Source organism: Pinus tabuliformis, chromosome X (assembly GCF_031772625.1).
Source record: "Pinus tabuliformis cultivar Carrire ecotype Pingquan chromosome X, CPIR1, whole genome shotgun sequence".
Classification (NCBI taxonomy): Eukaryota; Viridiplantae; Streptophyta; class Pinopsida; order Pinales; family Pinaceae; genus Pinus; species Pinus tabuliformis.
Genome location: NC_142308.1, coordinates 167,084,558 through 167,095,170, shown reverse-complemented (window position 1 = coordinate 167,095,170; position 10,613 = coordinate 167,084,558). Strand labels below are relative to the sequence as shown.

Sequence of the window (10,613 nt, the reverse complement as noted above, 5' to 3'; positions counted from 1 at the left end):
AATAAAGTGGCAGCTTAGAATGAATGGTTGAGGAGGAGCATAGTCTATGAGAGTTCAAATGGTGGATAGAATTGTGGATAAATGCCATACTAGACATATATCAATGTCCAAAAATATTTTTATGTGATTTCAATATTGTTCTTCATGATGTAAGCATTAAAGAAAGGTGTTAGAACTAATATTTAATTTAAAATTGGTTGGGATTTATTGGAAATTGTTAAGATATCCTCTTAACCTCTATCTACAAATTTGAAATAAATTGAATCTCACAACATTTATATGTGTATTGCATTTGGGTTTGTTGATATAATAATAATTAAATTTTTTTCTCTATGCATGAATTTTTCTTTTCCAATTGGGAGAACAAATTGTGCTCCCAAGTCCCAACAACTCAATTTACCAAGGAATAAGTCTCCTCCTCTCTGTCAATAACAATGCTTATCTTATTTGAAACTATATTAATTAGCCATTGATTTCCAATTTTTAGAAATATTCCAAAATCGAATAATCGACCTCACACATGGCCTTCTAATTATAAAATATTCACAAAAACAACAATTGAATTAAGTTCTTCTCTCCTGATGTGATGTTTTCTCCTCATCATAAAATTGATATAATATTTACCACTGTATTAGTTTTAAAATAATTATATATATAAATTGATGTATTAAGGTAATTTTATAGTTACTAATGTATTGATTTTTATAGTAATTTTATCTTTACAAATAGCACTTCTTACTCATTAGACCCTTTAATATTGTATTTGTTCAGTATCCTTATCTTACTCATTAGAAAAGAATTTGATAAATTCACATAATTTTTTGTATTTAAGAAAAATGATTCCTAATCTCACGGTTTTGATCGATATCCTGATAGGAATCATGGAATTGTCCATTCGTTACCAACTTAGACGAGCAAATGGAAGATAGATCATAGGAAAGCGGAAGAATTAGTGTTTTCTCTTTTGCGAATAAAAAGATAATAGGAAACCTGCAATAAAATATCAATATGAAGTTACTGTTCTACGATCACGACCGTTATTCCCAAATTGTTTGCAGATCACATAGATATTATAGAAAACTATCATGGAGATCAATTAGATAATATAGTCCGTGGAAATATTAGGGTGATCACGGTTTCATGCAGAAAAGATTGGATTTTATAATACTGGTGACCATATTTGAAGCTCGGAGTAACTTTCACATGGGAATTTGGATGTCAAACTCTATTTATTCATAGCAGAAGTTGGTATTTACAGTACAGATCCTACATGGCTTCACGCTCTCCTGCAGTATTATTTCTGAAATTCACACCCACAACCACACCATTAAACCCACAACTGAACTAGAACTAGACGTTACCTACATACAAGATAGATAGACAGACATGATTTTATTTGAGTTTTTATGGTTTGCAGCGGCCTTCAGAATCGACTGTGTTGTCACCAAATCTGACTTCCTTCTGTCCATTGTACTGCACGCTGGAAGTTTGAGGATAACCAGCAGCGCCATCCATGGAAGCACGGCTTTGAGGTCCATAGTAGAACACTCCTGAACAAGACACCACTATCGCTGGCACTCCTCTCACGTATGCTTTTCTCACGTCATCTGAATCGGGCCTTTCTTGTCCCGGGAACGGGTGAGTGTGGAAGTCTGCCACCACCACGTAATTCCTCCCCTCTGCAGTCGGCACACCGTCTTTCTCAGGATTATCAAGTTCTATTTCGCTGCCTGCAATTACAACTCATATTATACAGTCATTTCGCATTGGAAAATTTGCTTAATTCACAATAGACATTCATGTATATATAAACATTTCATTATATCGTGTATATATACAAACAAAAAAGAACACTAGTACTTACTATCGTGTATATACATGGGAACTTCTTGTATATATAAACATTACATATGTTGTGTATATATAAACAAAGAGAAAGTATAGTACTCACTCTGACTTGCTTGGGCGGAACGTTGTGAGCTTGCGAGTCGAACCACCAGAGAATTGTCGGGATTGTTGGAATCGGCGTAAACCCATCCTCCTCTCTCTTGGTACAAATCATTGCCCAAGAAGCTCTCCTTCCAGGCTTCCACCGCAGCTACTTGGAACTCCTTACTCATCAAGAGATCTGTGACACTTGGACCATTATATCCTCCTCTCCCTAAGAACCTCTCCTTCCGTGCCGCACTCAGACACATTAATGCAGCCACACACAACAGTGTAAGCAGGAGAGCAGAAGAGGACCGAGCCATGATAGATAGATATGTATGAGAAAATATGATTATGAATGTTGTGTGTAAATGAAGGGATTCATCCATGTATTTATAAGTGCTTGAACACTGCAGCAATTATTTTGAATAGTGGGTTTATTTCAAAATGGGAGGCATGTCAGCAACCACTTTGCCGATATTATTCAAATTTTAAATCGGATTGAGGCTCCTTTGCTTTTTCTGATTGACATATTCCACTGATCCCTCCACCCTTTTCTGTTGCACAGTGCTCCTAAGCGAAACAATATCGAAAAGTGGGGTAACTACTTGATCCATCTCTCTGTCAATACTCAGCAGAACCAATATAAAGAGAATACTGAGTTGTTCAGTGGAACGCCTACGCATAAATGATCTTTATCTCTATGAATGCTTCAACAGGACCACAATGTTTTGTGATGTTCAGTGTGGAAATAGGGATACCGCAATGATAACCCACGATCCAGAAAGCACCCTGGCCATATGCCAAGTTATGTCATTAAAAATGATTTCAGACCATGAAATTAATTCAAGTTAATATTCGTGTTGGGTAATTATTTTTGGAGTGGAGGAATTACTAGGAAGCTTAAAAGTTGGCAGAATCTGGGAAAAGAATTTCAAAAAATCTTGTAGAGGCAGTGTTTGAATCGTGTTTTTGATGGTGGAAATAAATTCAGCACCAAAAATTTTAAAGTTTAATAATTATAACTTAGATTTACAAAAATCCTTATCTAAATATGATAGAAATTTCCATAACTTTCTGAGCAACTCCTCAGCCTCATTACACCAAAACATTATTTTTTCATGATGGAATAGAGATCAAATATTGATGGAATATGGATCAAACATACAATGCTAAATTCTAATTTTGAAAAATTCTATGCAGTGTAAAGTCAGTGAAAGCTCTAGGTAATCCCTAGTTGTATGAGATTATAATGGTAATGATGCTAAGTACAAGACTAACCTATTGGTCAATTTTTTAGCCATATAAAAAATTATTTTAAAACTAATTACTTTTATTTCAAAATAGAGATTTTAAAAAATTATTTTACTTACTAATAAGAATAATAATTTAAAATAAACTTATAATAAGAATAATAATTTAAAATAAACTTATAATTTAGTTAATTTTTTAATATTAATTATATAAAATGCAAAATATATTATGAAATATTTGATATTTATGATATTGACCAATGATTTATATTAATATTATTAAACAAATTATTATATCAAAATTTAATAAAATCATAATATTTTTTAATAGTATCTATATTTTCTATAATAACTTCTTAAATAATTCAAATTCAATTTTTTTTTTTTAATCGTACGATTTATTCACATTTCCATTATAGGAAAAATGATTATTGATTTGAATTTGTTTGTCTCCTCTCTTCTTCCATTAATTTAAATATTTCAGGACTTTTATTTTACTTTAACAAAATAAAGGTCATGATAATTAATTCAAAAAGATCATTTATGATACTTTTGTATATGACAATAATAATTTGGAGGAATTACCTTGATACCAAAAATCTTAGAATTGATATTCAACACAACCTCAATTGAAATTATAGCACTGAGAAAATGATAAATTAAGGGTAGAAAAGTTATTATAGACTTGAAAATTATTGTATATTAATAGGCATTTGGCTTTGAGATTTGAATAACTAATTTGTGATACTTTTATCACTTTGATTATCTTATATACAGGTGAATTTTGAAAATATAATATAAGTAGAAAATCTTGGAGAAAGATAGAATAAATTGAAAGAATTTTATAACTTAAAATCCCAAAATTAAAGGAAGTACATTGGGAATCCTCTCTTCTTCATAGAAGCAAGCCTCCCATCATTGAGAGCACAAATATGATTGGGTAACTAATGTATGAGAACAAGATAAACAACATGGAAGACTAGAATCTCTCTAGGATTTCTTCAAACACCAACTAAAACCATGAGGCTAAAAAGTGTATGGCATAAAGATGCCAAAACTTGGCTAAATAATTAAGAAATAGTATGATAAATACTAGAAGAAGTCATTATATTGAGAATATTAAATATATTATTCCATTTAAAGTTAATCAAAATCTATGGTACAATAAATAATTAGAGGATAAAAAGAAAACTAAGATACTACCCTCATTGAGAAGATGAAAATTACCTCTAGGTTTTGACTAATGCAAAGAAAAAAATAGAGATTGCTAAAATAAGAACAAACTTTCATGAGTTGCATAGTGAAAGTAGGCATTAGACAATTCCCAAAACATTATAGGATTAAAGAATCTTCCATATTTATGACACTAAGAGGGTTTGAAGATGAGAAATATTTTCTCATAGAATGCCACACATATACCTAAATTAGATCTCAATTTAAAAACATTTATCACAATACCAACCTTCCTAACTTTCTAATTCATGAAGACTATGACAATCTTGGAACACGTCTTTTAATACTTTTTGAGTACTTAAAAATATGATTTTAAAAAATCCAAACAATCCCCTTTATTTTTAAAAATTTGATAGACCAATTCTTATCTCAATAAAAATTAATGTCATTCTCATCATCATCAAAAAATTTATATAATAAATATATAAAAAGTATATTTAACTTATTACTTTTAACTTTAAGTTTAATATATAAATTTACATTATTTTTTTCTTATAAAATATATTTTTAGAAAAGAATTTTAACCTACAACCATTAATTTTTATGAAAACACTCTTTTAGGGCCTTATCATCATCCATATATAATAATGTAAAAATGTAAGCTTAATGTAATCCATAATGTAATAAACATGCCTTTCAAATTAATCATATCAATAAATAAATATAATTTTTATTTATTTATAATTTATATATTTATTTAATAATTAATTACAATTTTTTATTATTATTATTAAGTTGTTTCTGCATCTAGATGTTACCATTGCCAAAGGCTCTCAATAGGATCAATCCGAGGCTCCTCAGGCTGCTCACACATGCAAGGTATGACAAGGGTCTCGATCTGCCTCTCGATAGTTATTATGGCTCATTTAATCACCTTAAACTGCTAAACTAGGCTGCATTTCAAGGTGGGCTTGCTGGTTTTCCTTGTGGTTTTCAACCGCATGCAAGGGTCACTACAGTGAATTTTCGATGCGGAAGCTTTGTCAATCCTCCTAGAATAGCCATGAACGAAAGAAACAGATTTACCAATGATCACATTGCTTGCTCGGAAAATGGAAGACTGATCCCGAATCCTGTTCACACTTGGGTGCTAAAACCTTTATTTATAAGTGGTAGAATTCTATGGGAATATCAAGATTTTACTTTGTAAGGATTTAAAGGATGTTGTAAGGATTTAATAGACAAATAGGAGAATAGACAGAGTGGGGAATTGAACAGGTGACTTAATATCTAGGAGTGTTTTAATAGGGCACTCTATTAGTGTCTATCCAAGACCATCTCGAAAAAATGGATCAATATTAATTATATTATATTAATGGGTATTTTATTTATTTATTATTATTTTTTCTTTTCTTTAAACTTTAATTTAATTTAAAATTAAATTTAAATATATATAGATGGGTGTTAGGTGGTAGTTCTAGAATTCTTCCATGTGCTTCCATGTCTCCTCTTTCCTATGTAGTTAGAGGAAGTGCCATATACCATTGGAAATGTATCATGATAAGGTTTTCAACCATATACTTATGCTCCAATTTGATCTAGCTAATTTGAGTAGATAATTCCTTCAAAGATAGGGTATTCAAAATGGGCATCAAAAGCCTAAAACAATATTTCTAACAATTTTCATTTTCCAATATTATCTTGGATAGATGCAATCTTCAACTATCTTTGACAAACATTTTCAACAGTCTCCCACTTTGTCATTAATTGCAACTCCTAGTCAATTCTACAATAATGCCTACAATTCCCCTCACTTGCAACTTCCCTCCCTTTAACATTAATGAAAAATAGATGCTCTCTTTGATCTTGTGCTCATATTTATCTATAACTTTTTTTCCTCTGCAATTTTTCTTAAGGTCTATAATTCTTTCTTTATTTACAACTTCTCTTGATAACTACAACTGCTCCCCTTGTCTGCCATCTTTTCTTATCTCTCATTATTATTTTTACTCTAACTGCAATTTTTGCTGGCCCCAAAAAACAATTAAGTTTTGTAATTACTTACTTTTTCTTTCTTTGCGTAAAAACTATTAAAAAAATGACATTCTCTTGTCTCATCCTACTCACACTACTCACAGCATTCCAAATTTCTAACCCAAGTCAAGTGGCTAACATAGCCATAAAAGTGTCACACTACTCACAGCATTCCAAATTTCTAACCCAAGTCAAGTGGCTAACATAGCCATAAAAGTGTTTCAAGTTTAGTTGCCTTATTTATGTGAGAAAGTGGAGATGCTTTCAACTCAATTCTGAAGAAATTGATATATCTTGAAGGCTTGTGGTTCCAGAGAGATGGTGAATTAATACATGTATTGTTTATAGAGCCATTTTCATGTTTTATATTTTATTTTTGAGTTCTTTGAAAGTTAGTGGTCACTTACATACATGGTAAGTGAGTGCGATACAATTGTTGGTCCATGGATCAGGTGGTGTGTGCTGGGATAGATTTTCCTATCCATTATACGCTTGAAGAGATTGATTGTATGGGAATATGATTGGTCCATATTCTGAAAATGGCAAAAATAGCTCTTGGACTGATTAACATTTACCTTATTGTATAGAAAGAAAAGGAAATGGCAGTAGGTGTCATGCATATGTGGTAAGACTCTCCATTTATGGTGAGTTAATGATGTGATTCCCTTAAGGAAATGGTAGTCGGTGTCATGCATATGTGGTAAGACTCTCCATTTATGGTGAGTTAATGATGTGATTCCCTAAATTCCACATGAATATCTATGGTTTTATGGAAAGCATATCGTGATTTACTGATGTGACACCCCTAATTCCACATTGCATATCTGTGTCTATAGAGATAATTTACGCAAGCATTCCACCAAGGGTGAAGAAAGTGATTTTCTGTCGCTCCAACTGTAATTTTCGTTCCGCTTTCGCTCCACTTGTAATTTTCTCTAAGGCCGCCTCCATCTATTGTGCTTCAGTGATGTGATACCCCTAATTCCCATTCAATATCTCAGGGTTTAGAGAGATCATTTACATAACCATTCCACCAAGGGCAGAAGAATGTGATTTGCCCTCAGTCCACTTTTAATTTTCGTTTGGCGAATTGGTCTTTTCGAGAACGTAAGGGGTCTACAGTATCACTGTGAAAGGAAAAAACCAGAGCTCAGTGGAGTAAGATATAGTATTCAGATAAAGCAATGGAATCTCACTTCAATTTAAGTATTGCAAAGTGGTTGCTGACACGCCTGCCATTTTGAAATGAACAGAAATTTGAAAGCAATTGGTGCAGTACAATGGTGATCAAGCGCTTATAAATACCTGGCTGCATCCCTTCATTTCCACACAACATTCATATTCATATTTGCTGATAGTATATGAATCTTATCCTGGTTCGTTTATCTTCTGCTCTTGTTCTACACTGTTGTGTGTTGCAGCCTTAATGTGTATGAGTGTGGCCACGGATGGTCCAAAGGTGAGAAAGGGGAAAATAATTTTTATTTTTATTTTTCTCTTCATATAACTTTGTTTTTATTTATTAAACACCTATTTTAAACCCCTCAGTGATTTTCTTAACAACAGTAATCTTAACTTCTATTTTATAACTAAAAGAATATTAAATAATTTATATCTTTTTTTTGGATTTTAAAAAATATTAAAATTATTTTTTGAATAAAAATCATATTTTATTTTATTTCATTTGTTTGAGTATTCTCTTACTGCTAGTTTCCAACACTAGTTTTCAGTGACTAGTTTTTAATGACTAACCTTGGGCAATGATGCATCCTTATTATTTAGTCCTGAAGATTGTACGATTTCTTTTACCTTTTCCTGAGGATGAACCACATTGGTTGGTTAGAAACGTAGACCAAATCCTAATGATGTGATTATTCCGAAAGACATTTATCTACGATATGGATCACAAAAGTCTCAAACCTAACATATTTGTGTATCTTCAAAAATTATTAATTATATTAATTATATTTTTAATATTTATATTGAGTATTAATTTTGTATATTTATAGTATGATCTACTTTAAAATAAAGTTTCTAAATTTTTTATTTTTTTCCCGATGTGTGTTTGCAATTTTCATTTTATTTTGAGGTTAAATTTTTTTAACATTATATTAATTAAATATTTTATAAATTAAATTGTAAATAAATTAAATAATAATAATTTGTTTAACTGTTATTAATTTTTATCAACCATTTAGTTTATATGTTCTTACTAGTATATAATTGTTTAATTTAACATTTTTCTATATCTTAACTTTAAAATTAAATTCGTTTAATTTTTCTTTTTTTGTAAGCTTGGTAGTACTTCATTTTTCTATTAATTATCTATAAGCAGGTAACACAAATATGTCTGGTGGCTTCAACCTGTTCTAGGGAAACCAGGTCTGTTGGCCATAGATCAACATCATAAGCCATCCAAAATTTAAACAACCTGATCATTATCATCCATGCCAAGTTTGCTATTGTATCTACTATATGCTTAATCCTTTGACTTGTAAAATAAATGCTATCTGTCATAAAAATAAAATTTACTTTCTACTACTCTGCATCAGTCATTAGATGACTCAATAGGTGCTGGGTCCTTGGCACTCGACCTGGGCACTTCGTTTTGCAGCAAGGTTTCGATTTGTTTTTCAATTCGCTCAAAACAAAGGTTCTGATGATATTGCTATACCTGCACTGCCTGTATTTCCTTTTGGATGTCCTTGAGACTTGTTTCCTCCTGAAAAGAATGCACTAGTTCTTCTTTGTCCTTGTATGTTGTCATGGCCCTGGCCAACATGTTCTTCATGACCCAGTACTATTAGATGGTCTGTCTGAATAGCGTTTGACAACCTTTGGTATGCCCCAGGTCAATGAGCAATGGCTCCCAGTCCTCCATTGAAAGCTCTTCATTTACCGCCTTGGCATTTAACTCTGCCTCCCAAGTTGCTATTACAACTTTTACCTGTGTTGGCATTCCTGCATGGTATGCATCCATTAATTTCTGCATGCTTTCCTCCCCCGTTTTCCTTCCCCTTTTTTGCTGGGTTTTGTTCCCTGAAGCCATCGAATCCTTCATTTTCTTTTCTACCTGGTTACTTGCTCGCCAACTGCCTTTTCTTCCCTTCCTTGCTTTCGCCCTCACCATATTTTCCTTCTGCAATTCTTTCAGTCCCCACCCCTCTCACGTTCTTACCTGCTCCTAATGGTGGAGCGTCAGAGTCTGAATGTAGAGGAGTTAAATAAACTTGTAATGTTAACATAAGTGCAAACATTAAAACCAATCCGAATTTCATTCACGGCCAGCTGCCTTTCCTTATAATTCTTCTTTACAGAATACCAACTATGAATTTTCTCTCGGTAACTCGGTTGCCCCCAACTCCCTTCCCATCTTTCCTTGGTCCTTACTGCGTGCAACAGTAAGGGTATCGCTTCCCTCCTCTGCTCAAATCCCCCCTTGGAGTCCTCACACTGGGATCCACGCTGTGGTCCAGCTCCACTCCTGGGAGCTGGAAGACAAGGTTTGGGGTGACCAAAGTCAGAAATGCAAGGTGTTGGCTCCATTTCTGCCACAAGGGCAGACCCACTAGACTTGAGATGCCCCGACACCTCCCTCTTATCATTACGAGTTCTGACTCGCCCCTACAGTCCATCTCGACTCAGGATGACTAAGATATTTTTAATTTAATTTATTAAAAAAGTTAAAAATTATTAATTATATGATGGTTAAATATTAATTAAAATGTGAAGAGCTCACTTGTCAACTTGCGATTTCAATGAATCCCTACATGGTTCTAAACAAATCAAAAAATAAATTCGAAAACTTTCCAAAGATTGCACTCAAAAACTACTAGGGACTCCCTTTTAGCTGTAATCTCAGGGTTAACGTAGACTTGTTTCCACTGCGATAGGTATCATCATTGGGATATGTTCTCTGTTGGTGCGTAGTTTTGAATGTTTTTTACTGGTGAGTGTTGTCTGTTGAATCATTATTCCCAACAACCTTCCTCTACAAAAATTTGGGTAGATTTGATCATGTGACCTGAACAGGAAAGGAGTCAAATGGAAATGAAAAGTGGGTGGACTAATTTGTTTAGTGGTTTTGAACAAAGCTCAAATGGGATTCATTAATCCCATCGTTTTAAGCTCTTTTTTCACACAAATTTGCAAACCTTTTGAAAATGCCAGGATCATGCACTAAAACTACAAATTACCATGTAAGCACACAATTCCTCAGAATAT

The 10,613-nt window shown here is 32.7% G+C and overlaps 1 protein-coding gene across 1 annotated transcript; it reads right to left on the bottom strand.

Annotated features, from left to right (window-relative positions):
- Positions 1-1,201: 1,201 nt before the first annotated feature.
- Positions 1,202-2,297, bottom strand: LOC149138983 (uncharacterized). The gene is made up of 2 exons (XM_089447872.1): positions 1,952-2,297; positions 1,202-1,730 (listed from the first exon to the last, which is right to left on the bottom strand). Exons 1-2 carry the CDS (start codon positions 2,250-2,252, stop codon positions 1,405-1,407), a joined length of 627 nt encoding a protein of 208 aa, XP_089303998.1. The 5' UTR covers positions 2,253-2,297; the 3' UTR covers positions 1,202-1,404.
- Positions 2,298-10,613: the final 8,316 nt, after the last annotated feature.

What these genes read in the sequence shown, in the direction of transcription:
- LOC149138983 (XM_089447872.1), bottom strand. Translation starts at nt 2,252, where the DNA reads ATGGCTCGGTCCTCTTCTGCTCTCCTGCTTACACTGTTGTGTGTGGCT. An exon ending in TTCCGCCCAAGCAAGTCAGA is followed by an intron (nt 1,731 to 1,951) that starts GTGAGTACTATA and finishes TTGTAATTGCAG; the next exon opens with GCAGCGAAATAGAACTTGAT.